Source organism: Phacochoerus africanus, chromosome 2 (assembly GCF_016906955.1).
Source record: "Phacochoerus africanus isolate WHEZ1 chromosome 2, ROS_Pafr_v1, whole genome shotgun sequence".
Classification (NCBI taxonomy): domain Eukaryota; kingdom Metazoa; phylum Chordata; class Mammalia; order Artiodactyla; family Suidae; genus Phacochoerus; species Phacochoerus africanus.
Genome location: NC_062545.1, coordinates 276,677,430 through 276,704,304, shown reverse-complemented (window position 1 = coordinate 276,704,304; position 26,875 = coordinate 276,677,430). Strand labels below are relative to the sequence as shown.

General features: G+C 60.7%; 2 protein-coding genes and 1 long non-coding RNA gene across 4 annotated transcripts; 1 reads left to right on the top strand and 2 right to left on the bottom strand.

The window, feature by feature from the left end:
* Positions 1–2,609: 2,609 nt before the first annotated feature.
* Positions 2,610–3,727, bottom strand: LOC125121418 (uncharacterized). Its single transcript, XR_007133455.1, has 2 exons — positions 3,443–3,727; positions 2,610–3,179 (listed from the first exon to the last, which is right to left on the bottom strand). It is a non-coding gene; the product is annotated as an uncharacterized LOC125121418 (long non-coding RNA).
* Positions 3,728–7,720: 3,993 nt separating this feature from the next.
* On the top strand, positions 7,721–15,902 carry SLC2A6 (solute carrier family 2 member 6). Of its 2 annotated transcripts, XM_047768837.1 has the most exons (10): positions 7,723–7,902; positions 8,431–8,593; positions 9,614–9,820; positions 10,449–10,548; positions 11,303–11,514; positions 11,920–12,072; positions 12,964–13,072; positions 13,701–13,886; positions 14,087–14,232; positions 15,148–15,902. In XM_047768837.1, exons 1-10 carry the CDS (start codon positions 7,811–7,813, stop codon positions 15,298–15,300), a joined length of 1,521 nt encoding a protein of 506 aa, XP_047624793.1. In that variant the 5' UTR covers positions 7,723–7,810; the 3' UTR covers positions 15,301–15,902. The 2 variants fall into 2 exon arrangements, with proteins under 2 accessions (XP_047624794.1, XP_047624793.1); XM_047768838.1 differs by lacking the exon at positions 13,701–13,886 and having other exon boundaries at positions 7,721–7,902.
* A 355-nt stretch (positions 15,903–16,257) lies between these two features.
* On the bottom strand, positions 16,258–26,525 carry CACFD1 (calcium channel flower domain containing 1). Its single transcript, XM_047768840.1, has 5 exons — positions 26,314–26,525; positions 23,432–23,504; positions 22,373–22,498; positions 18,431–18,538; positions 16,258–17,898 (listed from the first exon to the last, which is right to left on the bottom strand). The coding sequence occupies exons 1-5, from the start codon at positions 26,432–26,434 to the stop codon at positions 17,808–17,810; spliced, it is 519 nt and encodes a 172-aa protein (XP_047624796.1). The 5' UTR covers positions 26,435–26,525; the 3' UTR covers positions 16,258–17,807.
* Positions 26,526–26,875: the final 350 nt, after the last annotated feature.

Genomic DNA, 26,875 nt, shown 5'->3' with positions numbered 1-26,875 from the left:
ACACACACACACCTGCAAGAGGCCAGCTCCCTGCAACTCCCGGCTGGGGCTCGCCCACCCCAGGCCCAGCCCACCCGCTCACCCTCGGGTGACATCCAGCTCCCCCTCCCCGCCCCAAAGCACAGACCTTCCTAACTTCAGGCAGCCGTGGAAGAGGGGGGCAGATGGGGCAGGAAAGGGAAGCTCGGCATTTACCAGGCGGGCACCGAATTACACAGAAGGCTATTCCCTGGCCGTGTAATCCCTTCCCTGACAAGCTTTGCACAGATCCCCGCGCCGGCCTCAGGCCCTACAGAGGGGCCTCGGCGCCTGCGGAACCACGGCGAAGTGCGTTGGAAGCCACAGGGCATTTTCTTGGGCGCTGGGCTGAGGTGCAAACACGGGCGCATCCCGCAAGGGCTGCAGGCAAGGCTGAGGCCTCAGGCCCCCCGATGGGGCTTCTCCTTCCTACACTGCTCCCCAGGAGGCCGGGGGATGCCCCCTCCGCTCACCAGGGTGCCCCCTCCCTGCACCCCCCAGACCAGAAGCCGCCTGGGGGCGTGGTCTCACAGCGGGAGGGTGGGGCCAAGGGGCACATGGACCTACTTCCCAGGGTATGAGAAAGCCCGGGGCTTGTGCCTCTGGGGGCTTGTGACCCCCAGAGGCCTCGGCCCAGGGAGGAGACAGGGAAGGGAGCAGGAAGGAGGGAGGAGGAGGAGGACAGAGCAGAAAGCCCCCCAGCTCCCTGGGGCCCATTCACCCCACTTCCTCTCAGTGCCTGACGTGCAGGAAGGGTCTCCACCGGTGTTGCTCATTGAGAGACAGAGGGATCCTGGGGCCTCCAGTCGCGACCTGAAGGTCCCCATGGCCCTCCCACCCCCAGAAATGTGTGTCTTCCTTTGTCAAGATCCAGGAAGGGGCTGAGGTGGGACAGGAGGTCACCGATGACCTTGGGCGGACCACCCCTCCCCGGCCCCTGCCGCCCTGCACACAGCTCTCCCCACCTCCTCTGCCTCTGCTCTGACAACTTTTCCATAAGGAGGTTATAGATGCAGAAATAGAGGGAAAGAAAAAAATCATACCTTGAAAAGATACATGCGCCCTGATGTGCATTGCAGCCCTGTTCCCAATAGCCAGGACAGGGAAGCAACCTCAATGTCCCCCAACAGAGGAGTGGATAAAGAGCATGTGATATGTACATCCCGTGGAATATTACGCAGCCATAAAAAGAACAAGAGAGTTCCCTGGTGGTCTAGTGGTTAGGATTCATCCCTCACACTGCCGTGGCCCAGGTTCAATCCCTGGTCGGGAAAACTGAAATCCCACATCAAGCCCCTGCATGCTGTGGGGGAAGGAGGGACGGAAGGGAAAGGGAAAGAAAGAAGGAAAGAAAGGAAGAAGGAAGGCAGGCAGGCCATTTGCAGCAACATTAATGCCCCCAGAGATTATCATACTAAGTGAACTAAACTCGGCAGAGACAAACATCATGTCACTTATATGTTGAAGCTAAAAAAAAAAGATACAAATGAACTTATTTACGAAACACAAACAGACTCAGACTTTGAGAACAAGCTGTTGTTACCACGGCAGCGGAGGGAGGGACGGGGGACCTGAGATCAGCGTACCCCACACACCATCGTGCACAGAACGGACGGTCGATGGGCACCTGCCGTGCAGCAGGGACCTCCACCCGAGATTCTGTGATAACCCTTGTGGGGAAAGAACCTGAGAAAGAGTGGATGCGTGTCCATGTATAACCGAATCACTTTGTTACACAGCAGAAGTTATCACAACCTTGCGAATCAACTCTACGTCAATAATAACTTCGAAAGAAGAAAAAAGAAGTGGAGGGAAAGAAGATAAATAGCAAATGATGAAAGAGGTTCTCCCTGGGTAATGAGGTTTGTGCGTATTCACAGGCTCAAAAGTCCCACCTTAAAAAGAGAAAACACCTTTCACCTCCATGGCCCTGAAAGGAACCCCAAAGGGCTCTCGCAGCAGATTGTGATTCTAAATTCAGCCAGCAGGTGGCGGTCAAGACCACGGCATCCCCCCTCTGATGGGCCTCAGCCCTGGCTGCCAGCGGGGATCGGGACCGGCGTTGGGGGGCCGGGTCCTGGGCTTCCCCTAAGGGTTTTCTGGGTCCGGAAAGAGGGAGAGGGGTGGACGCAAAAGGAGACTGCTGCAGAGGTGACCACAGAATGCCTAGCCACGGGTGGACCCTCCCAACAACGCCCAGGACTAGGTATGGCCACCCTCCTTCAATGACTGGGGAGGAGTTCCTGTCTGCAGCAGAGATGACTCTGACAAGGAACCATAAGGTTGCAGGTTCAATCCCTGGCCTCGCTTAGAGGGTTAAGGCTCCAGCATTGCCATGAGCTGTGGTGTAGGTCGCAGACGCAGCTTGGATCTGGCACGGCTGTGGCTGTGGCGTAGGCCGGCAGCTGCAGCTCCAATTAGACCCCTAGCCTGGAAACCTCTACAGGCAGCGAGTGTGGCCCTACAAAGAAAAAAAAATGACCAGGAAAACCGAGGTTTAGAAGAGAGAGGGGCCTTGTCTGCTGTCACACGGCCCAGCCTGGGTGGAGCCTGGGCTGGAACTCTCATTTTTGACTCAGTTCACAAATACCCTGGGTCACCAAGCTTTATTTGCAGCAGTCAGGATGGGGACCGGGCAGCAAACGGGGAGAAGTGATTTCAAGCGGCTCTGCCATGCTCTTTCACTGCCCCGGGTTCTCAGCCCACCTCCTGTGGCCCCTGTGAGGCTCCAGCAGCAGCATTCTGAAGCGCAGTCCGGGGCTCATCCAGGTTCCTGCCCTCCAGTGGGGAGGACTCGAGGGTCTCCCAGGGTCTCCTGGGGTCGCATGGGCAAGGGCTAGCTGGTCACAGGGTTTGGCTGCAATGCCCAGCCAGCCCCATCCCTGGTTCCGCTCCTGCCACTCCTGACCCTGGGCCATGCCCCCTCGAGCCCCTGCTCGGGACCCACGTTAGCAGGAGGGTTGGAGGGACCTGTCCCACACCAGCCAGGTGGAGAGCAGGAGGAACAACAGGACCAGGGCTGCGGCCAAGGTCAGGGAGGGCACCAGGTCCAAGTCCTCGGGGCCAAGGATGGCATCGGCTGGGGCGCGGTGGGGGGCGGCGGGGGCGCTGGAGAGCTGGGTGGCAGAGACCTTCTCCCTGGGGGGCCCTGGCCGGCCCATCTACAAGAAAGAGGTAAGGGACGGGATTTCCCCTGGGAAGGACCCACCACCCGCCCTCTGCCTGTTGCGCCCATCTCCCCAAGCCTCCCCGACACAGCAGGAGTGAGGAGCCAAGAGGCGCCCCCAGAGGGATGCGGGGCAGTGACTCCCTGAGCCTCAGCTTTTCCCTCGGGAAGTGGGGATGCTGAAAACCACGGCGGCAGGAGGCTCAGGACCGGACGAAACAGCCCCTGGGCTCCTGGTGTTCCCTCCAGCCTCCTCACCTTCTCCCTGGAGATGAGTGCGCTGGTAAGTCAGGTTCAGCCCCCTTGGAGACCTCTTCCCCCCATGCCAGGGAGTCTGGAATGCAGCTGGGCCAGTTTTCTGGCCAGTTGGAAGCCAGCAGGCTCCTCTGGGGGACCTCTGTCAAACTGCAGGAGAGGCTTCTCAAGGCTGCCAGCTGCTCTCAACCCCCAGGGGCTACAGTAACATCCTTCTTAGAGATGAGAAAGGTGAGGCTCGGAGTTCCCGCTGTGGCTCAACAGTTAGTGAACCCCACTCGTATCCATGAGGATGCGGGTTCGATCCCTGGCCTCGCTCAGTGGGTTAAGGATCTGGCGTTGCCGTGAGCTGTGGTGTAGATGGCAGACACAGCTCAGATCCGGTGTTGCTGTGGCTGTGGTGTAGGCCGGCGGCTGCAGCTCCAATTCAACCCCTCATCTGGGAACCTCCATGTGGCAAAAGAAAAGAAAAATGAGACTCAGAAAAGGAAGCGCCTCCTTGGAGCAAGGCTCCCTGAGCCCCAGAGTCGGGCGGAGGGGCTCATGGCAGTGAGATCCGCTTCTCTTCAGGGACGGAGTTGAGACCAGATCGCTTATTAAGCCCCAGTGCCCTAGATCAGCCAGGGACGTCCAGGATTCGGGTGGTCTCTGCTCAGAACCCCCCAAGCCCTGGCACTTCTGCATAACATTTACCTTCCAGCCATCGGGTCACCCACGTCCTGGGAGAGGCGGTCCTGGGAGCTGCCACGTTCCCGGGGGAACAGGCCCCCGTGAGTGGCAGGCTGAGTGGATCCACTAAGGGTCCTTTCCTCTAAAGAAACCACCCCGTCTGGGGCTTCCTCCAGGGAGGGGCTGGCACTGGGGGGCGGGGGCGGGGACTTGAGGGCCCCAGCCCCCAGTAGGTGTGTCCAGGCTGAGAAAGGAAGCAGCTCTGCCCCAGGCCCAGTGGACCAGTGCTTTCTGCTGCCCCTAAGCTGAGACCTACTGCCTGGGGGCCAAGGGAGGCTAAGATAGAGGGTAAGGGACCTTGGGGCATTGGCTGTGTGCCCAGGCTGTGCCGGGCATGGGCTGGGCAGAAGAGGTGGAAAATCCCATCGCACACCCGGAGGCCAGGTAGGGAGGCTAAGATAGAGGGTAAGGGACCTTGGGGCATTGGCTGTGTGCCCAGGCTGTGCCGGGCATGGGCTGGGCGGAAGAGGTGGAAAATCCCATCGCACACCCGGAGGCCAGGTTCCTGAGCAGCCTGTCTGGGTGGCCCCAGGTGAGAGCCTTCAGAGGCATGATCTTTGCTGAAGGAAACAGGCCTTTCAGGGCAAAGCTGTCCATTTGTATTGCTGATTTTCGAAGCGTCTGTGACCTAAACCACTGTTCATGGCAACGCTGGATCCTTAACCCACTGAGTGAGGCCAGGGATCGAATCTGCGTCATGGATATTAGTCAGTTCCATTACTGCTGAGCCACATCGGGAACTCCCAGTGTCTTTTGTGCAACCACTGTTTCTCCGATTAGACCCCTAGCCTGGAAATCTCCATATGCCTCCGGTGTGGCCCTAAAAAGACAAAAAGACCAAAGTGACAGAAATCAGAGTGGTGGGCCCTCAGGAGGGTGGGGTAACTGGGAGAGGGTCCTCAGGAATTGCTGAGATAATCAGAAGTTTCCTTCTGGATCTGAGGTATTTCCTGGGGTGCACACAGGTTTATTTCTTGAGCTGTACCTTTAAGACGATGCTAGCAACAGGTCGGGCTGCTTGCCGTTATTGCAGAGACAAATGTTGGTGGAAAGAAAAGATTGCCTGGAGTTCCCTTTGTGGCTCGGAGTAACGAACCCGACTCATATCCAGGAGGATGCGGGTTCAATCCCTGGCCTCGCTCAGTGGGTTAAGGATCTGGGCTTGCCGCGAGCTGTGGTGTAGGTTGCGGATGCGGCTTGGATCCCGCGTTGCTGTGGCTGTGGCTGGCAGCTGCAGCTCCGACTGGACCCCTAGCCTGGGGATTTTTATATGCCTCGGGTGCGGCCAGAGAGAGAGAAGAGGGAGGGAGGAAGAGAAAAGGGAAGGAAGGAAAAAAAAGGGTTGCTTTATTCAGGAGGCCAGCAGCTTAGGGAGAAGGCAGCCTGGTGATCAAAATGCAGCTCCCAAGTGCCAACTGGGGCGAGCATTTTTAAAGGGGAATTTCAGGGCTGCACAGGCTGGAGGAGGGGCCACATGCGGAACAGCGTGATAAGCTCTGACGGTCACCTTGAGACTGGTCCCGCGGCGGTCTCATCAGCATCACCGGATTGTTTTAAGGCGAGTTCATCTTCAGATCCAGGGCTGGTTTGTTCCCATTTCTTTGAGGCCATTCTTGGAATCGTGTGCAGTGGAGCAGCTTGTGTCTTGGCCACAGTCTGGCCATCATGTCGTTAACTCCTTTCACCTGGTGGGGGGTGTCAGTATCTATAAAACAGTTCAAAGGGTGTGACTCAGAATGTTATCTATAGCCTTGGAGGAGGAACTAAAATTCCTCAACTTTATTTAATGACTGTACTTTACTGTTTTATCCTGCTTGCTTTTCTCTGCCTCTGCATTTTTTTTTTTTCATTTATCTGATTAAATGTATTCTTTGGCTGAAGTTTTTCTACAGGCGAAAGGCAAGTGGAGGAGATGGTGGGGGTGGGGTGGGGGTGGGGTCTGTCCCCGGAAGACCCCATAGGTTTCTTCCCAGTTTCAATGGGTTATGTCTCAATTTTCAAAAGTCATGAGGGCTACGACATTATAGCAAGAGTCACTGGTTAGGGGGCATGCCTGTATCCAAAGTCCCTGATGGCAAGAAAATGCACAAAATACAGTGTCAAGGAGCTCCCGCTGTGGCCCAGTGGGTTAAGAACCTGACTGCAGTGGCTCAGACCCCTGCAGAGGCAAGCGTTCGATCCCGGGCCCAGCGCAGTGGGTTAAAGGATCAGCTGTTGACACAGCTGGGATTCAACCCCTGGCCCAGGAACTTCCGTATGCCACAGGTGCAGCCATGAAAAAATAAATAAATAAATAAAAACAAAAAGCAGTGTGAGGTGGTCACACGATTGGACACACACTCAATGGGCAAATGTGCAGAATAACATGGGATGAGAAGGACCAGACACTACACTGACGCAGGGTGAGGCTCTTCTCTGAAAACGTCCAAGGAGAGAGTGGGAACTAGTGATTCAGTTATTTTTTGAGGCTGGGCTTCCAGGGAATTTTCACCTTCTGTTTTTCTTTCTTTTCTTTTTTTGTCTTTTTAGGGCCACACCCGAGGCTTATGGAAGTTCCCAGTCTAGGGGTGGAATCAGAGCTGTAGCCGCCGGTCTGTGCCACACACGTGCAGCAACATAGGATCCAAGTCACATCTTCAACCTACACCATGGCTCATGGCAATGCCAGATCCTTAACCCACAGAGCGAGGCCAGGGATCAAACCTGCATCCTCATGGATGCTAGACAGATTCGTTTCTACTAAGCCACAATGGAAACGCCCCGCTTTTCCTATTTTTAAACGTTATCTTATTACTTGAATGATTTGCTATAAGCCCAAGTTATTTCTGTGGTCATAAACGTGAGAAACCCAAGTCTCGGCCACTGGCACGGTCACCCCTGGCTCCCTCTCCTTTACGCCACACCCTCGGCTGTGGCTGTCCTGGATACTCTGGAGCCTGATTTCATCACATCAAGGGCGACGCGAGTTGGCAGGCAGAGAGGGAGTCGAGCGCAAGGCGGAGGCCACAGCCTACTTTTGGAGGGAGACGAGTGTTCGCTGTGTGGCCTTTGCGAGTCACAGCGCTTCTCTGAGCCTCAGCTTCCTTCCTGCCCAGTAGCAGCCGGGACCCGGTGGGAGGCTGTCTGCGCCACAGTGCTGGTACCCAGCTCGGACCCCCACGTGGACACAGACGAACAGGGAAGGCCTCTGCCTCCAGGCCCCGCACGACCTTCAAACGGCTTCCTCCCTGATGGGTTCCCATCTTCTCGGCGAGCCCCGGGGCCTCCAAGGGCGCAGGAAGGGCCTGCGACTTCCAGGGAAAACCCCTGCCGCCCCGCCTGGGTTACTCCGCCCGGCGCGGGAGGCCGCGCCCCGGCAAAGTCCGACCACCCCGCCCCGGCGCCATGCTCAGCACCGGCGCCTGCCCGGGGAAAGCCCGGCGGCCCCACCCCAGCTCCGCGCCTGCATCCTCAGCATCCGCACGGCTCGCGGCCGCCCCATTGGCCCGCGCCCGCTCTGCAGGGCCGCCCCACAGCCAATCGCCTTCGGGGGGCGGAGCTGTGGGCCTGGCCCTGAGCTCCGAGCCGCTGCAGCCCGAGGCGCCTCCGGCCAGAACAGCCCGGCCCCTCGGCGGCGGCACACCTTGACAGGAGAGGCGGGCCATGCAGGAGCCGCTGCTGGGAGCCGAGGGCCCGGACTATGACACCTTCCCCGAGAAGCCGCCCCCGTCACCAGGGGAGAGGACGCGGATCGGGTGAGAGGCGCTCGGCATGGGGGCTGCGGGTGGAGGCTGGGGATGGCCCTCCTGGTACCCTCCAGTCGGCGGCTGGCGCCCACCTTGGGCCTTCACTGACCTTCAGTGAGTGGCTGGGCCCTCTGGTCCCTTCCTGCCCCAGACACTCTAGTCCTGTTTAAGGAGCTGGTCTCCCGAGTACTGGGCCTGGCCCCCAGTTGGCAGAAACAGGGCGAATGAGGCCCAGAGAGGGCGAGGGGCTTGCCTAAGGTCACACAGCAAGCCTTGGATAGCGACGCTGGGAGGAGAAACCAAGCCTCCTCTTCTGGGAAACAGCACTCCAGCACCGGGGTCTCGGCCACGGCGATGGGGACTGTCCTCCCTCTCCGGCGACTTCCCAAGGAAGCCGGTGCTTGGGCTTGAGAGGTGGCCGTCTGACCGTCTGGGCTCAGCCCTCCCCAGCACTGCCCTTGGAGTGGGTAGCCGTTGTGCTCTGTTAGCTGAGAAGGGACTCCAAAATCCTCATCCCTCTACACCCCCCCTCCCCAGGGCCCTGCAGAGCAAGAGGGTGTTGCTGGCAGCCTTCGCCGCTGTGCTGGGCAACTTCAGTTTCGGGTACTCCCTGGTCTACGCGTCCCCTGTCATCCCCGCCCTGGAGCACTCCTTGGATCCAAACCTGAGTCTGACCAAAACCCAGGCATCCTGGTTTGGGGTAAGAGCCATGCTGCGAGCTGGGGAGGGGGAGGGCAGGGGGCCCACTGAGCTCTGTCCCCAGCTGGGAACCCCCTAAAAGCTCAGCCTTGGGACCCCCTCCGGGGCCCCGGTGTGCCCCTCCCCCACCCATCCCAGGCTTGGGGGGCAGGGCCAGAGAATGGCCCTGAAATAAAAAGAGGAAGTGGAAGATGACGGAGGAGAAGGGGTGGGAAGGAGCAGGTGGGGAGACGTCCTCAAGGTCTCGGCTGGGTCAGGTTGAGTGGAGACCCCCGCCCCACGCACACCGGGAGCCTGGCTGTCTCAGCAGAGCAGACGCCTCCCTGGATGAGGAGAGGCAGGGCCATCAGGTACCAATGGAAAGAGCGCAGCTGGGCCAAGGGGGGATCCCAGGACACCTGGTTAGGACGAGCAGAGGTCCCCAGAGTCCCAGGATTCTGGAATTGCAATCTTAGCAGCCTCAGATTTACAACTACGACCAATTAGCTGAGATCTAACACCCAACGTGAACTGTGCATTCAGTATGTGCCAGGCCTGTGCTGGGCACTTTCCATGTGAGCCAGTTCACTGCAGGGCCAGCCCTACGTAATGGGTGCTACTGCTCTCCCCATTATGCAGCCGAAGAAACTGAGGCTGGGGCAGGCTAAGCAACATGCCCAAGCGGATCATACTCACTACCCTCGACAGGGAATTTGAGGCCCCCCAGACCGCAAAATCCCGGGGGCCTCAAGTCACACGCATCTCCCGCCTGCTGCATTACAGTGTTCAACGTTTAAACATCAGGCTGGACAGACCCACTGTGCACACTCATGTGGATTCCTACTGGGGCAACCCTAACGAAGAATTGTCCACACACTGCTTGTATACCTCTGGGGACAGGAGGCTCACCACCATTCGGTCCCGAGTCCTGCAGCGCGGGCTCTCGGGACAGCCTGGAAAAGCAGCTCTAGGCTCCGATGGGATGCAAGGGGAGGGGGTGCTGGGTGCCCAGACATATCTGCCCTGCACCCTTTCTCTGCAGTCCGTGTTCACCTTGGGTGCGGCGGCCGGAGGCCTCAGTGCCATGGTCCTCAATGACCTCCTGGGCCGGAAGCTCAGCATCATGTTCTCGGCCCTACCCTCGGTAGCCGGCTACGCGTTCATGGCTGGTGCCCATGGCCTCTGGATGTTGCTCCTCGGGCGGATGCTGACGGGCTTTGCTGGGGGTCTCACGGCTGCCTGCATCCCGGTAAGGCCAGGACACCCTCCCAGGGCCCTCGCTGCCACAGTACTCAGCTGAAGCCCCCTGGTCAATGGGCCTATGTTTACCAGGAAGTCTCAGTTCACCCCCACCCAGGCAGCTCATTTGGGGGAAATCTGTCCCTGTAGCCCCAGCTGTCCCCACTCCGGACTCCCCAAACTTCCTGCCCTGAGTCCTAACAGACAGATTGCTCAATCGGAGAAATTTCACATTGGGCAACACAACAGGCCCCAAAAGGAAGTCCCTGCCCTGCACCCTCCGTGGGACCCCTCGTCTCAGCCACCACTCCTCACACCCATTCAGGGGCTGGGGAGCCCAGCAGGGCACGAAAACCCCTGGGAGAAGCAGAGGCCAGAGTGTGTGGGTTAGCCCCTGGGCCCCCCTGATTCCAGCTTTGCATCCCCGCTTCAGAGCTAAAGGCTTCTACCCACTGGACAGACAGGGCAACTAAGGCCCAAGGGAGGTCATGCAGAGTCACGATTGAGACGAGAGCTCACCAGGAGTCCCCACTTCCTGCTTCCCAAGCCCCCCCAGAGCCACCTGTGCCATCACGGCCAGGCCCAGGCACCTGTGTTACCTGTGTTCTCAGCACAGGTGTGGCCGGGATATCTTGCAGGTGTACGTGTCTGAGATCGCTCCCCCTGGTGTTCGTGGGGCCCTAGGTGCCACACCCCAGCTCATGGCGGTGTTCGGATCACTGTCCCTCTACGCCCTTGGCAAGTAGCACCCAGGTGCACACCAGGCACCTCCTGTGGGTAGGCTCAGGGGTGCCACGGTGCCGCTGAGCAGATGTGGGTAGAAAGGGAAGAATATGCCCCCAATGACCTCCACGCTCAGAGGCAAGAGATATGGCTTCCCTGGTGCTGTGTGCCTCCAGGCAATTTCCCGCACCTCTCTGGTCACGAGGCCCCATCCCTAACTGAGCAGTGAGGGCTTCTCTTTGGCTGGCAGTCTTTAAACTGTCTTCTAACAGCAGAGTATTTTCTGTCAGTCTTTGGTGGAAGTCCATAGAGAAAAGTGATCAGAGGGAGTTCCCTGGTGGCTCGGGGGGTTAAGGATCTGGTGTCACTGCTGTGGCTCTGGTTATACCTATGACTCGGGTTCAGTCCTTGGCCTTGGAATTTCTGCATGCTGGAGGCCCGGCTCCACCCCCCTAAAATGAACTGATAAAATGATCAGAGTGTAGCTGGTTGTGGTGAGGGGTGGGGTGGGGTGGGGAAAGGTTGGTGGTGGAGGCCCCAAGGCCTTGCTACTCAGACTGCTCCTCCATCACCCTGCCATGGCCCCCGAGACCCACGGGCCAGGGCAATCCCTGTGACCCCTCTTGATCTAGATCACAGAGGCCTGGAGCAGTCAGGGTGGGCTTCCTGTAGGAGGCGGCCCCAGAACCAACCCTGGAGGGCGGGTGAGGTTGCTCAGAGGCTCCATGTCCAGCCCAGCCCCAGCGCCTCATCCCCTCCTCACCCCCAGGCCTGCTGCTGCCCTGGCGCTGGCTGGCTGTGGCAGGGGAGGGACCCGTGCTCGTCATGATCCTGCTGCTCAGCTTCATGCCCAACTCGCCTCGCTTCCTGCTCTCGAGGGGCAGGGACTCGGAGGCACTGCAGGCGCTGACCTGGCTGCGAGGGGCTGATGCCGACATCCGCTGGGAATTCGAGCAGATCCAGGACAACGTCCGGAAACAGGTCAGGAGGGGTGGGTGCCCATAGCTCCATGGGGTGACGGCCAGTATGAGCCTCAGTTGCTTTTCCTGGAAAACGGGGATAACTGCAGTGTCCACCTCCAGGAACGGGGGTCCGGGGTGGGGGATGTTGCAGCACCTACCCCGGGGCACACACACCGCACAGTGGCTGCCTGGGGACCGGGTGATATTGCCAAGCAGGATCTGCCTTGGGCTGACCTGCTAATCCAAGAGCCTGGTCCAGGTGGGGTGTCCCCGGGCCTGTCCCCAGAGCCAGGGTCGCCTCCGTGCACAGGCTCTTTCTTGGAGGCGGGGAGAAGGGCGTCCCCCATGGGTCCCATGCAGCCCAGGGCAGGGCAGCTAGGCTGGAGGGCGGCACAGCCCCTCAGCGGCAGCCTCATGTCTCCAGAGCAGCCGCATGTCGTGGGCCGAGGCCCGGGACCCCCACATGTACCGACCCATCACCATCGCCTTGGTGATGCGCTTCCTGCAGCAGCTGACAGGCATCACGCCCATCCTGGTCTACCTGCAGTCCATCTTCGACAGCACCGCCGTCCTGCTGGTGAGAGCCCCGCCCCCGCGCCGCCCGACTCCGCCCCCAGCATCCAGGGAGGCCGCCCCTCGCTGAGCACCTGCTCCTCCGGGTCAGGGTCAGGGTGGTGCCCGTGTGAGGACACCAGCACCTCTCATCCAGGTGTTTCTGTGCCACACACCTGTTCTCAGAATGATGTTTGTAAGTAAAGCTTGCATGTTTTAAAAATGAAACATGCAGGAGTTCCCACTGTGGCAAAACGGGACTGGCACAGTCTCTGCAGCGCCAGGACGCAGGTTCCATCCCCAGCCAGGCACAGTGGGTTAAAGGATCTGGCATTGCCACAGCTGCATTGCGTAGGTCACAGCTGTGGCTCGGATCTGATCCCTGGCCGGGGAATTCCGTATGCCACAGGGAGGCCAAAAAAGAGAAAAAGAAAGAAAAAAAAAAACGAAAGTAAAAACACACAAAACAAAGCTTGCAGAATGACAAGGGAAGCCAGTTTTGCAGAAGCCTAGGCCCCGGGAGGCACAGATCCCAGATTCAGAACATCAGCCGCTCGCTGAGAAAAGCCGCTTCCCCCACAGACCTCAGCTTCCTCCTCTGTGAGCCGGAGATAGTGGGGAGCATGGCTCATCGGCCCGTCCCGGGGCTCAGAGGGAGATGAGATTTGAAGATTAGTGACAGCACAACACCGCAGCCGTCATCGTTATGCCTGGATTCTGTGCCAGCCCCAGGCTTAGCAGCGAGCATAGCAGTTGTGCCCCTTGCCCAAGAGGCCCCTGGGCTGGGCTCGGTGACCAGCGGAAGGACCTGGCACAGAGCAGCTGAGCCCGGGGTGTGAGCCTGCAGCCCCCCCGGGGGGTGGGTGGAGAAGAGGGCAGGCTGGGGTCCCACAGCACCATGGCTTCCTCCCTGCAGCCCCCCAAGGATGATGCAGCCATCGTGGGGGCCGTGAGGCTCCTGTCCGTGCTGATCGCCGCGGTCACCATGGACCTGGCCGGCCGCAAGGCCCTGCTCTTCGTCTCAGGTGAGCACTGGAGGTCATCTGCGTGCGCTCATTCTCGGCTTCAGCAGCTGCTGCAACACGCCAGCCCTCGTGGTGAGAGTGCCCGGGGCCCTCAACCTCCCCAGCACCTGGCGCAGGGCCCAGCATCCAAGTTCTGCCGGGGAGTTCCCGTCGTGGCGCAGTGGTTAACGAATCCGACTAGGAACCATGAGGTTGCGGGTTCGGTCCTTGCCCTTGCTCAGTGGGTTAACGATCCGGCGTTGCTGTGAGCTGTGGTGTAGGTTGCAGGCGCGGCTCGGATCCCGCATTGCTGTGGCTCTGGGATTATGCCGGTGGCTACAGCTCCGATTGGACCCCTAGCCTGGGAACCTCCATATGCCGCGGGAGCGGCCCAAGAAATAGCAAAAAAAAGACAAAAAAAAATCTGTCAAAGTTCTGCCGGGACTCGTGGGAGCAAATGAGCCAAGACAGAGGCTGGGTGTGACGGGAGCCCACACTTGGGCTGGGCAGAAGCTTGCTGCCTGCTGGCGGCCTCCAGTCACAGGCGACCAGGATGGCAGCCTGATGGGGCCTGGGGCCCGTGGGGTGCCAAGGGGCTCCCCCTCAGAGGGTCCTTCCCGTCCTCTGAGGGCCGTCTGTCTGTGCACAGGAGCCACCATGTTTGCTGCCAACCTGACACTGGGGCTGTACGTCCACTTTGGTCCAAAGGCTCTGACCCCTAATAGCACCATGGGCATGGAGAGTGTGCCCACGGCGGGCACAGAGCAGCCCCTGGTCACGCCCACCAGCTACCTCACCCTGGTCCCCCTGCTGGCCACCATGCTCTTCATCATGGGTAGGTGTGCCAGTGCCCCCGGGGGCCGAGGGCGGGCGTGGGAGGTGTGGGGACGCGCCGTGTCTCATGCGCTGGGCCCATGCCATCCTGGTGGTTGGGGAGGGGTCCCTTAGCAGCTCAAAGGAGACAAGAGACCTCCCCCGGCCACTGGGCAGGGCCACTGGGCAGGGCCTAAGCCCGCCCCTCGCTCCCTTCCGCAGGCTACGCCATGGGCTGGGGGCCCATCACCTGGCTCCTGATGGCGGAGATTCTGCCCCTGCGAGCCCGCGGCGTGGCCTCGGGGCTCTGCGTGCTGGTCAGCTGGCTCACCGCCTTTGCCCTCACCAAGTCCTTCCTGCCGGTGGTGGTAAGGGAACAGCGCTGGGACCATGGGGACCTGGAACCCTCTCTGGCTAGTGCCAGGGGCTGTGCCCAGGACTCTCTGCATCCTTTCAGCCTTGGCACACACCCCCTTCACAGTGAGGCCAGGGGCCTTCAAGGCACAATGTAGCAAAGACTCCTTATGACAGACACGGCTCAGGAAGCGGTCAGGAGCAGTCGGGTGGCTGACCTCCCAGGCCAGTGTGGGGCCCAAGCCCAGAGAGCCCTCCTGTCACACACACCCCCCCGGAGGAAGCTGGGCCTTCTGTCCGGTTTGGGCCTTTGCTGAGCATCCCACGAGCGGCATGTGCGCGTCCTTGCCCCAACGCGCACACACAGCCCCTGCCTGGCCTCACCAGCCTTTGGCTCAAACTCCCTCGGCCCTGACGCCCACCAGAATCTCCAAGTCCCGGTTCTCTGACGGGACAGCCCAGGCAGTGTCCCCCCCCCACCCCCCCGCCACTGCAGCCAGTGGGGCCACGACAGGGCTGGGGGCACCCAGAGTGGGTAGGCCAGCTGGAAGGCACAGCGTGCGGTGTGGGTGGGGAGGGAGGATGGGGCCCAGCATGTGGGTGCTCCCAGCCAGGCTACGGGCAGGCCTCCTGCAAGGGGGCGCAGAACAGCTGGAGATTAAAGGTGGCCACGGGGACAAGGCAGAGGTGGTTGCCCAGCCAGGGTGGGTGCCAGCCGAGGAGGAAGAAGGCTATCACAGCCCCAGCACTGGAGCAAGGCTGTGTGCAGGCTTCGAGGACCTCGAGTGCCTGGCTAAAGCATTCGGCTTTCATGCTGGGGGCAGTGGGCGCTCCGGGCAAGGGTCTCCAGGCGGGGCCCTGATGCTGGCTTGTGCTGGGGCGGGGGAGGACGCCGGGCTCCCTCGTGACCCGGCCCTCTCCACCCCCAGAACGCCTTCGGCCTGCAGGCCCCTTTCTTCTTCTTCGCTGCCGTCTGCTTGGTGAACCTGGCGTTCACCGGCTGCTGTGTGCCCGAGACCAAGGGCCGGTCGCTGGAGCAGATCGAGTCCTTCTTCCACTCGGGGAGGTCCGTCCTGCACTAGGGCAGGGCTGCCGCCCAGAGGGCCCAACCACTGGGCAGCCGAGCTGTGCGCTCGCCCCATATCCGCACTCCGAGTCCAGGAGGCAGCGCAGCGTGTCGTCAGCCGGGGCGCAGGAGGACCCGCCAGAGGCCTGACGGCCCGCAGCACACGCGCCAGCTCCGGGCAGCACCGTTGTCCAGCCTCGGCCCCAGCTCAGGTAGCCTGCGAGCCACGCTCTTCAGCCGAGGCCCACCAGCGGAGGGGGCAGCCACTCGGCCTGAGGGTCTGCCGGGCGACCTCAGGCCTAGCTTCCACTTCAACGGAGGGCTGGCCTTGCTGAGGACAGGGACAGGGCTGGAGGTGGCAGAGCAGTGCCACACAGGGACATCCTGTTCTCATCACTTAGCGGCCATCGGGCCTCTTGGCTTTGGGGAGGGAACTGCACCTGTGAGAGCCTGTGGCCACCCCAGGGAATGTTCTGGACTCCCACAGGCCAGGGCACAAGACCCAGCATGGCCACTTCCTCCTGCACCCGCCCCACTGCTGGCAACAGGGGGCGCTCAAGTGCAAGCTGTGCTCACCCTATTTATAGAAATAAATCAGGCCACGGCCTGGGAGAGGAAGGAGTGGGGTTTACTCAGGTGGGGGAGCCCTCCAGCAGCCAGGCTAGACCAAATCCTCAGCCAAGGTCAGCAGGGCCTGCTGCTGCCCTCAGGCCACCTCTCTGACCACAGTGAGGCAGAGAAAAGGGGCCAGGCAGCCCAGGAGGGAGGGCCGGGCCGAGGGGCTCCAGCTCCTCCTGGCTGGTGGGCTCCAGAGAGCCACCTTCCCCTGAGGCGCTGTGAGCTGGCAGGGACAGGGCCTGCAGCCCAGCGGGGCCTAGATGCCCAGCAGTCCCTCCCAGGGCCCCTGCTCGACCCGTGTGGGGGTGGGGTGTCCCCACCACTCAGGACACCAGAGGGAGCACACGAGCAGGCATGCAAGCCACCACCAGGCTTTATTGCTGAAAATGCGACCTGATGCTGAGAGTGAACACAGACCACAGAGGACGGAGCCTGGACCCAAAGGTGGGCGTACCCCCCCACCCTCCGCCACCCCGCATGGTGGCCCCCCGCCCCCTCTGGGAGACAGGATCACAGCTCCGGGAACCTCCGCAAGCGACCTGCCCACCCAGGCCAGCGGCCAAGGGGGTAGAGAGCCCGCCCAATGCCCACCCAGCTTCCCAGAAACACAGCCAGCCCTTCTGCAGCAAGGAGAGCCCTGCCAGCAAGGCCCCGAAGGCAGGGGCAGGAGCGACCCCAGAGGGCCGCTTCCTGGGGAAGAATGAGCCAAGAGGGGCGGGCAGGGCCCTCGCTCCTCCGGCGAGGTAGACAGGTCTTATTCACAGCACACGCAGGAGAAGACGCACACGCACGCACACGCCCCGCTGGCCTGGAGAGGCCTGTGGCCCACAGCCCTTTCATCACAGCACTGGCCTGAGGAAGGTGGGCCCGGAGGACCCCTGAAGGCACGTGCCCCGCCCCCACCACCCAGGGCTCAGCCTGCTCGGGCTCCCTGGAGAGCCGCTGGGGGACGCTGCTGTCCCCTGGCCAGCGCCTGCCTTCCCAGCCCCAACACTGACACACGCCAGAGATGCGAAGTCCATCCAGGAGCCAAGTGAGCAGGCCCAGCCTGCGGGCCTGGGAGGAGCAGCGGCTAAGACCCAGACCAAGCATCTCCACGTGGGCTCACCTCTGCCCCGGGCTGCCCGGGCCCCTCTGAAGTCCAGTCTGGCCAGAGTGGCTGGTGGGCAGAGGCGGGAGGAAGGGATGGCAGGGCAGCTCCAGGCTCTGCCCGGCTCCTGAAAGACAGGCAGGTCCCTGCGGGCAGCCCTGCCCTGCCCACTTCCTCAGCACCAGGTCTGGGGTGGGGAGACGCTGGGGACAGTGGGCCCACGGGAAGTGCTCCGGTTCTGCGCTGGTCCAAGGCCCCAGGGAAGCGGGGGGATGCCCCCACCAGCAGTTGCGTCACTGCCAAGGCTGCCGTCGTGGGCACTTGAGGGGCCTGTGGGGAGCACCGTGGCTCGCACGGAGGACAGTGGCGGGGGCCCTGGGCAGCAGGGCGGGGGGGCCTGAGGACAGGAGGACAGAGGCGGCCCAGCTTCCAGGATGCCCACGGGCCTGAGAGCTGAGTGGAGGCCCCTGTGGCCGATGCCCAGGCCTGGGCTGCCGGGCCTCTCACCTCGAGACAGGACCAGAAGCAGCTCCTTCCTGGCGCTCAGCAGGACTCCAGTGGTCCTGCCAGCATGTACGTCTGACACCCATCCAGGCGGCTGGGAAGACGGGGTCAGGTGAGCTGTCCGCAGGGCCGCGCAGGCTCTGCTCTGGGTCACCCGAGGCCCCGGCTGCCGGCCCCACCGCCCCAGAGCCCTCACCCAGGGGGCGAAGCAGACAGAAGAGGACTCCGGGGTGGGGACAGGTGAGGGGGACTGCGAGCCAGGCACAGGCTCCTCTTCCGGGCTGTCCCTCAGGGTCGTGCCCCTACCCACATCACAGCTCCCCCTCCAGCGCGGCCGTGAGCTTCTCCTCGTCAGCCTGCTGCTTCTGCTGCTGGATCCTGGCGTAGGAGATTGCGTCGCCCCTGGGGAGAGTGAGTCCATGTCACACAGGGCCCAGACCCCAGACACACAGCCTTCCCGCCTCCACCCCACCCTTGACCTGTGCCCCAGGTGGGACCTGCACACAGAGCCCAGTGGGCCTGCTGGTTTCCCCAGAGAGCCTGTTGCTAGGCTGGCAGAGACACGTCTTGTCACCGCTAAGAGCGGTACAGGCTGCCTGGGATGCTGAGTCGACAAGGATTCGGACTCTCAGCCTGGGCTCTGCAGGCGGCAGCTGACTGCCGCGGAGCCAGGTGTGGGCCCTGCAGGGATGCGGCTCTTGGGAGCTGAGCATCTGCCATCCCTGCTGTGGGCCATGGCGAGGCGGGCTGGCCCCCAGAAAGTCCCCTGACCTCTCATGCCCGACAGCCGGGATGCCCTGGAGACACTACGAGAGCCTCTGCCAGCCTCGGTGCCTCAGCTTCCACACTGGGTATCAGGGGCCACCCCAGCCCTTCCTCCCCAAGACGCCTTGGGAGGCAGAAGAGCCCCCAGGGCCGGGACTGGCAGACGCACTTTTTGCCCAGAGCAGAGAGTCCGTAGAGCACTCCGGTGGCGAAGGCGATGGCGTTGCCCAGCAGCGTGGTCAGGGTGAGGCTGATGACGACGGGAACCACAGCCATCCTGGGGGAGAGGCAGGGGTCAGGGGGCGCTGTCTCTCTGCAGGCACGCGCGCATGCGCGCGGCAGCCCTCAGCTCCCCACGTCTGCACAGGCCCCCCTCACAGCCAGCCGGGCGCAGGCAGGGCCCCAGAACTCAGATGAGACAGGGGCTCAGGGCCAGGCCTCGTGAAGTCCTCAACGTCCGTGACCTCACCTGCAAAAGTCTCTGCATTTTCTGGGGAGAGAACCCAAAGCTTTCATAAGATTGTTTTGTTTTGGTCTTTTTAGGGTCACACTCACGGCATATGGAGGTTCCCAGGCCAGGGGTCGAATTGGAGCCGTAGCCACCGGCCTACACCACAGCCACAGCCATGCCAGATCGGAGCTGCATCTGTGAGCTACACCACAGCTCACGGCAATGCCGGATCCTTAACCCACTGAGCAAGGCCAGGGATCAAACCTTGCATCCTCATGGATACTAGTCAGGTTCATTCCTGCTGCGCCACGACAGGAACGCCCCCATCGGATTTTTGAAAGGGCCTGTGGTCCCAAAAGGGTTACCAGCGAGGAGCTGGTCCAAGTCCCGGGCAGACTGGAAACCCAGTGTCAGCTCCGTCCTGACTGGTTTTGCGACTGTGGGCAAGTTACTTATCTGAGGCTCAGTCTCTCCCCTGAGGTTTCGAGACTGAACGAGGTAAGGCGTGTTACTACCCCACACGAGGCGAAGCAGCATTAGCACGAGCGAAGTCTTGGCTCCTGTGGGCGCAGTAAAACCGGCCACATCTCAGCGAGAAGATCCCAAAGGTTAAAAGGCAGGAGACTCGGAGCTTCCGCGTTGCAAGGCTCCCACCAGGAGCCGCCAACTGGCTGAGGAGGCAGCCCCGGCTCTGTCTGGTGTCCCCTCCGGCTGAAGCGTCCGCGGGGCCGACCCCTGGTCCTGGCTGGGATTTCTAGGCCAGCGGCAGCGGTTCGAGTTAACGCACACACGCTGTGTACAAGAAGACAAGGCTGGAGCCTCTTTTCAGACTCGTAGACACTCGGACTCGCCCGACTGAGTTCTACCTGAATTTCCATTCTGGCAGGACAGGTGATCATGAGGTTTTACTGCAGTTATAACATTTCGAAGTAATAAAAGAAAAATGGAAATTGCAGAGGGTGGAGTCCCCGTCGTGGCTCAGAGCTAACGGTGGTAACGAACCCGACCAGCACCCATGAGGACACGGGTTTGATTCCTGGGAGTTAAAGGATCCCGTGTGGCCGTGAGCTGCGACACAGGTCGCAGATGTAGCTCAGGTCCCGCGTTGCTGTGGCCGTGGTGTAGGTGGGCACTGTAGCTCCGACCGGACCTCTAGCCTGGAAACCTTCATATGCCACCGGTGCGGCCCTAAAAAGACCAGAAAAGAAAAAAAAAAATTGCAAAGGAGAAAAAAAGGACCACAGTGGGGGAAAGTCTGTCAAAACAGAGTTAAAAGTGAACACCAGGCTGGAAATACATTTGCAGGAAATACCACAAAGGAGTAAGAAAAAGCTTTAATACAGAACACATCTCACCTACGAAGTACAACATTTTGATGTCAATAGGTAAAAATAAACTAGATTTTAGGAAATGCAGTGAGTGAAAAGCACACGGGAAAAGACTTCGCCTCTTGGATAACAAACACCAACGTGAAAATAGCACTCAGCCGCCGTCCAGGCGGGAGGAGGAGAGACTCAGGCAACCTCTTTGCAAAGCAGTTTGGCCCCACGTTGGATCCTTTGGATGACTGAAATCTCTGACCTAATAATTCCACCCCTGGAAATATCTCCTACGAAAACCATCACGAACAGAAGTTTTCAGCACTCAAATGTGCATCGCAGCCTCATGGGCACTACAGGTTACGCATTTAAGAAAGCAGGATGCATCCCACTGAATACATACTCCCAGCACTAAAAGTCATCTTATGGGAGTTTCCTGGTGGCTCAGCGAGTTAAGGATCGGGCGTTATAGCTGCGGCAGCTTGGGTCGCTGCTATGGCACAAGTTCAATCCCTGGCCTGGGAACTTCTACATGCTGGGGACGCAGCCAAAAATAAAGTCATCTGGAGTTGCCGTCGTGACGCATCGGAAACGAATCCAACGAGGAACCATGAGGTTGCGGGTTTGATCCCTGGCCTTGCTCAGTGGGTTAAGGATCCAGTGTTGCCGTGAACTGTGGTGTAGGTCGCAGACGCAGCTTCGATCCCACATTGTTGTGGCTGTATGTAGGCCGGCAGCCATAGCTCCAATGGGACCCCTAGCCTGGGAACTTCCATATGCCTCGGGGGTGGCCCTAAAAAGCAAAAAAATAAATAAATTAAAAAAATAAAGTCATCTTATGAAGTATTTGTGGTAATACTAAAAACGTTTCTACCATTTAGTGATAGATAGTAAGTGAAAAACAAAGCAGGATAAAAATTTACTTATGGTTGTTAAAACTGTGTAAGAAGCAGGTTTTAAAAAGATGCCTGAGGACTAAAAGGACCCACATCAAAATGCTCACAGGTGGTGGAGCTTCGGGTCACAGCTTCCTCTTTTCCACGTTACCTTTGATGGGTGTGTGCTGCGGTCACACAGTTACATGTTACTGTATGTTTCTCGGCATGTGGAGTTCCAGGGCCAGGGATCAACCCCACGTCACAGCAGCGATAGGAGCCATAGCAGTGACAATGCCAGATCCTTAATCCACTGAGCCACCAGGGAACTCCCACTGTGAACACTTTAAAATACATTCAGAAAAATAAAGATCAAGGCAAGGGACATGCCGAGGCACAGTATTTGGTGTTCTGCTGTGATTCAGACAGAGGGCGATGGCTCTAGAACTGAGCACGCACCTTGGGCTCTGTCAAAATTACTGGGCCTCCAGGAAGGAAGAAACGTTCAAAATAAAAAGCTCCATTTTCTTGCTAAGGATAATCCAGATAACAATAAGCACCGCTGCTGCCAGAAGCTGCTGCGAGCCTCCTAGGCACCAGGCGCTGTTCTAGCAGCTGCGCGAAACCCATCCTGAAATAGCTCCATCTCATGACTCGGTTGTAAAATACTACAGCTGAACCTATGGTTAGAAGTAGGAGGAGACAGAAGCTTATTTGGAAGTTTCTGTTCTGCAGCTTGATTCTTTCCCCTTTCATGATGAGACAGCTAGACCACAATCTTCTTGTCCATTTTTTTTTTTTTTTTTTTAATGGCCACAGCACATAGCTGCTTGATGTGGAAACTCAGTTCCCAGATCAGGGACTGAACCCAGGTCACAAAAGTGAAAGCACCGAATCCTAACTACTGGACCACCAGGGAACTCCCACAGGTCAACCACCCTCTTGAAAGGCTGCACATGGAGTTCCCGTCGCGGCGCAACAGAAACAAATCTGACTAGGAACCATGAGGTTGCAGGTTGGATCCCTGGCCTCACTCAGTGGGTTAAGGATCTGGCGTTGCCATGAGCTGTGGTGTAGGTCGCAGACGCACTTGGATCCCGCACTGCTGTGGCTGTGGTGTAGGCTGGCAGCTACAGCTCCGATTCGACCGCTAGCCTGGGAACCTCCATATGCCACGGGAGTGGCCCTAAAAAGCAAAAAAAAAAAAATGCAAAAAACAGCAGAAAGGCTGCACAGAGGGACGTGTGCATCTATCTACCAGAACCTGCTCCACGGCTCTGCACCGACGGGCCCAATCCCAGGCATTCTCCCTTTGTCTACTACCCGCAACGCACCAAGGCGAGCGTGTCTCACGCCGGAGTCCCCCATAGCTGGAGCGGGGTGGGGGGTGGGGGCAGCTGAGAGCCCCGCCAACACCGTCACCTGCGGAAGCAGGGCTTGGGGAGCCGCGGCCTGGGGCCCCTCACCCGCAGTAGAAGACGGCCTTCTGCCAGGAGCGCAGCCGGTCCACCTTCTCCGCCACCGCGTTTGCGAACTCAACGAACTGGCAGCAGAAGGGCGCCTCGCAGAGCAGCAGGATGAAAGCGTTCATGCTGGGGGTAAGGGAGAGAAGGCCGACACCCGCTGGGTCCCCTCGCCTCCTCCCGGGGCCCCCTCCCCCCCCAGAGCCACTCCTGCTACTCCCCACGCACGGTCTCCCTCCCTGAGCTGGGCTCCCGGAGGGAGGGAAAAAGCTGGGTGACCAGACACGGCGTGCCAGGCCCCTCCACCTGCCCCCAAGCCTGGAGGGACAGAGGGACAGAGGGACAGAGCCCTCGCTCCGCCACATCACCCCCTCCACATCCCAGCCGGGCCCTGCCCTGCCCCCTGAAGCCTGGGTCCAGCACCTCTCCCCGCCAACCTGCCGTCCCTACTGCCTCTGGCCAGAGGCCCCGTGCCCTCCCCACGGCAAGACCTCAGCCTCGCCACCAGCCTGAGGTCTCTGAGGGCAGGGATGCGTCTTGCTCACCTCTGCGCCCCTCCCAGCGGCAGTCTCATGGGGCACCGACAAGGCATGGAGCCCAGTGCCACCTCTCCTGTGCCTCGGGTGGGGCACAGGCAGCCAGAGCTGCACGGCCAGTCCTCACCCCGCCCTTCCCTCCAACGGCACCCAGAGACCCTGGCAGGAGGTGGGCAGAGAACCCAGCTAGGGCACCCTAGCCCCTAATCCTGCACCAACTCTGATCTGCCCTGTGGGGCCGGCACTGCTCGCCCACTGAGCTGGCTCTTCTGATCCCAGCTCCGTCGGAAGCTGTCCCTCCAGCCCAGCCCTCAGCCACCCCTTATGGCCCCAGGAGGCCAGGCCCATGGCAGTGACCTTGGTGCCGGGACAGTCTGACCGAGTGGATGCTGGGGAAATGGTGGTGGCCCCGGCCCTGACGAGCATTAAGGAAGCAGAACACAGCGAGGTGAGCCTCGGCAGGGCGCCCAGAAATCTGCATGCCCCCCCCCCGACGCCGGGGCAGGACAGCCATGTGGCTACTCACATCATCCACACACCGGCCGCGATGTTCAGCGGGTGGACGGTGATGCAGTTGAAGAGGCCGGAGACGGCACAAGCTTGGAAGCAAGAGACACGGAGCACGAGTGAGCAGGGAAGAGGGGCAGAGCCCTCGGGGGGGAGGGCGGCCTGGGGAGAAATCCCAAGAAGCTGTGCCCATCCCAGCGCCTGGACGTCTCTGCGCTGCCATCGGAGACAAGTGAGGCCAACATAGCAGATCCACGCCCCCGGCGAGGACAGAGTCAGGTAAAGCAGCCTGGACCTCAGGGCTGGCTCGCTCGCGGGGCTCGGCGAGGCTGCACCCCATCCTCTCCCAGTTCTGCTCAGAGGTACATCCTCTTCTACCCCTGAAAGCTGCTTCTCTGACACCCCGAATGTGGAACCTTGCTCACCCTCCCAGCTGCGCCCCACGGCAGGGTCTGCACACTCGCCCCCCTCTCCCCACAGTCCGGCTTCACCAAGGGTTCCAAGAGCCCGCCAGACAGTGCCAGGAAGCCAGCCCAGGTGGTAGCTGGGACGGGACAGGGAGCTGGGCGCTCTGAGGCAGCAATTAGCAACCAGTTCATTAAACTTGCAGCAGCTCCTTCTGCACCTGATCCCTGACAAGGGCCTGGAATTCTCCTGCCGTCTTCCCACGTAACCCTATGCAGACAGCAGGCGATGGAACAGAAAACCAGACGACGTGAACCCAAGCTGCACTGGGACTGCCCTCCTGGGCCCCCCAAGGTCTCCCACAGTGACAGACATACTTCCGGCCTTCTAGAAGGGCAGCTGCTGTCCTGGACATGTCGCACGCGTGCAGGCGGCAGGGTTCCCCAGATGTGGGTGCAGATTTGAGCAGCATGATAGGATGCTGCCTCTGCCTGACAGCCAGCCACGCCTGGTCTCACCCGCCAGCAGCTACTCTACCTGCCGCCGTTAGCCCTTCACCTCTAGCTCCAACCCTACCCCCACCGTCCTACCAATGCCAACCTTGGGGGAGGACCAGGTTTCAACTCAGACCAACAGGCTCCAGCCAGGCGCCCTTTAACAACCAAGGGCTGGATGACGTCCCCTGGGGGCCTCCGATGCTCTTGCCAAGTAAGGGAGGTGTCCAGTGCCAGCCTATCTCGTCCCAAGCTTTTGCCTCCAGAGGAGGAGCAGGACCTGAGCAAAGGCCTCTCCAAAAACCCCACCGTAGAGGACGGTGACGCTACCCCAAAGTGACCAGCCGGAAGCACAAGGCTTTTTTGAATTCCCAGCATCTCTAAAACTCCTGTGGGCTCTGGACTCTGCCCTGCATCATACTCTATGCAGCGTGCACGTGACAATCGCTTCCCCTAAATCTGCAGGGAGAAACGGACATTTCAGGTGATGCCACAGGCCTCTCCTGAAGCTTCCTCTGTGGCCCCAACACCATGAACTCCTGGGGAGGCCCAGGTTTCTCACCTTGGGAAGCACAGGACTGGGGAGGGGGGGTGCCAGGGTTAACGAGGGAGTTAGCAGGGTCGTGCTGCCTCCAAGATGGAGGGAGGAGGGTGATGACCCACAGGCCACTGTGGGGCGCTCCCCCCAACCAACCCCCCCCCCCGACACTGTCACTCCCACAGCAGCCTCACTCTGCCCACAGCAGCCGCACTCTGATGTGGCAGGGAAACAGCTACCCAAACCCGAGAGGGTCTCTCCTTCCAAGTCAAAATAGACTTCCTCTGAACAGCAGTGACGGGGACTGGGGCGGGGGCTGGCCTGTCCCCTCATGGCCTCTGATAAGGGCATACCAGGAGGGTGGGGGTGGGGGCAGCACCCTCCTAACGGAACTCCTGAGCCTCCTTCCAGCCTCTACCACCCCGGAGGACTGTGCCACTGGAAAGGTGTTCCTTCTGGCGTAGCGGATGGGGATCTGTCCGGCCCTGGCCCTTGCCCTCGATGCCAGGCAGGCACTGCTCAAGTCCTGAGGATCCCCGGACAGACACCCTTCCCAGACCTCGCGATGTGCCCATCCTCCTCCAGTAACTCACAGGGGTAGGGCAGCAGCCCCATTCAAAGAGACCTGCATCTGCCTGTGGACCCCCTGCCCAACGACTTATTTACTTCTGCAGATCCGCCCTCCTACTTAAGTTCTTTGGGGGCTTGTGCTAAAGCGCCTGGCTTCCCAGGAAGCTTGAGGTCGAGGTGTGTGTCCAGGATGGGGCTGGGGAAAAGAAGGCTGAGAGATGAGGAGGTGGCCGTGGCCAGCAGAAGCAGGGCACTGGCCTCCAAGGAGACGGTGAGGGGTCAGAGGAAAGGCCACCTCCTTTAGCTCACAGCCCGACCCTCCCTTGGGAACTTGCCCTCAGGGAAGCTGCACCCGCCCCACTTACAAACAACCTTCGCCCAAAAGTTAAGGCGGCCGCGGCCCACATCGGCGTCAACAGGTGGGGTGGCCTCCAGGCCGGGCTGAGCCGGAGCTTTATAACGAGCATCTGGGCAATCTCAGAAGGCCTCCGGAGGAGGTGCCGCCCTGCCCTCACGCTCGCAGAAGCCGTAGAGAGGCAGTGACTTGGCCGCGTGGAGTCCACCGCTCCCCGCCGGGGGGGGGGGGTGTCACCCCCCATTCCCCCCATCCCCCGCCTCCGGAGAACGACTCTAGCGCTACCAGGCAGCCCCGGACCCGGGAGCCCAGGCTGCGGGCCGGTAACTATGGCAACCGTAGAAGCGTGCACCTCCCGCCACCCCAGCCTCTCCCCTGCCCAGCGCGTGGCAGCAGCGCCTGACCCCAACCAGAACCACTTTCGGGAAGGGGCGGGGCGGGGCGGGGCGGGGCGGGGAGGGGTGGGGGGAAGCCGGCGCGCATGCGCAGCTTGCGGTGGGGCCTGCCCCCTCGGCCCCTCCCCCGGGCCGGATACTCACAGACAGCCCCTAACACCCCCGACAGGCGACACAGCCAGCGGTACCACCATGTCATGCCCTCCTCCTGTGCGGGCGGCGCCGAGTTCACGGACGCTACCGCCGCTCCGCTTGAGCCGCTCATGGTGCCGCCGTCCGGCGATGCCCGCCGCCCTCACAAAGGGCTCCGGAGCCGGCCGCGTCGTCCCGGCGCGCTGCCTTGTGGGAGAGGCGGCCGCTTATTAGCATAGGGGGCGGGGCTCTCGGGGGTCGGGCGAAGTTCGCCCCGAGGCTCGGGCTCATTAGCATAGAGGTGGGGCCGCGGCTAGGTGTGCCCGAAGGAGCCCCAGTTCTCAGCTTGGGCGGGGCCCACAGGGCCTCGGACATGGTGCGCCCGAGGGGCTCGTGCTTATTAGCATAGGGGGCGGGCCCTGGCGCCGCGAGACTCCGGGGCAGTCAAATACTCCCACCCGGACTAGCGTAAGGGCGGGACCCCGCCGAGAATTAACAGGTGCGCCAGCCTCAGGGCCCGGTTGTGACTCCGACAACCTCGCCTCCCCTCGCTGAGTAGGAAGTCGATCGCTAG

Coding starts and splice junctions, on each gene's coding strand:
- SLC2A6 (XM_047768837.1), top strand. CDS start 7,811: ATGCAGGAGCCGCTGCTGGGAGCCGAGGGCCCGGACTATGACACCTTC. Junction 10,549..11,302: donor ACTGTCCCTCTACGCCCTTG/GCAAGTAGCACC, acceptor CCTCACCCCCAG/GCCTGCTGCTGCCCTGGCGC. Junction 14,233..15,147: donor AGTCCTTCCTGCCGGTGGTG/GTAAGGGAACAG, acceptor CTCCACCCCCAG/AACGCCTTCGGCCTGCAGGC.
- CACFD1 (XM_047768840.1), bottom strand. CDS start 26,434: ATGAGCGGCTCAAGCGGAGCGGCGGTAGCGTCCGTGAACTCGGCGCCG. Junction 23,505..26,313: donor GGGGGTGTTAGGGGCTGTCT/GTGAGTATCCGG, acceptor CTTGCTTCCAAG/CTTGTGCCGTCTCCGGCCTC. Junction 22,499..23,431: donor GCGGCCGGTGTGTGGATGAT/GTGAGTAGCCAC, acceptor CCTTACCCCCAG/CATGAACGCTTTCATCCTGC.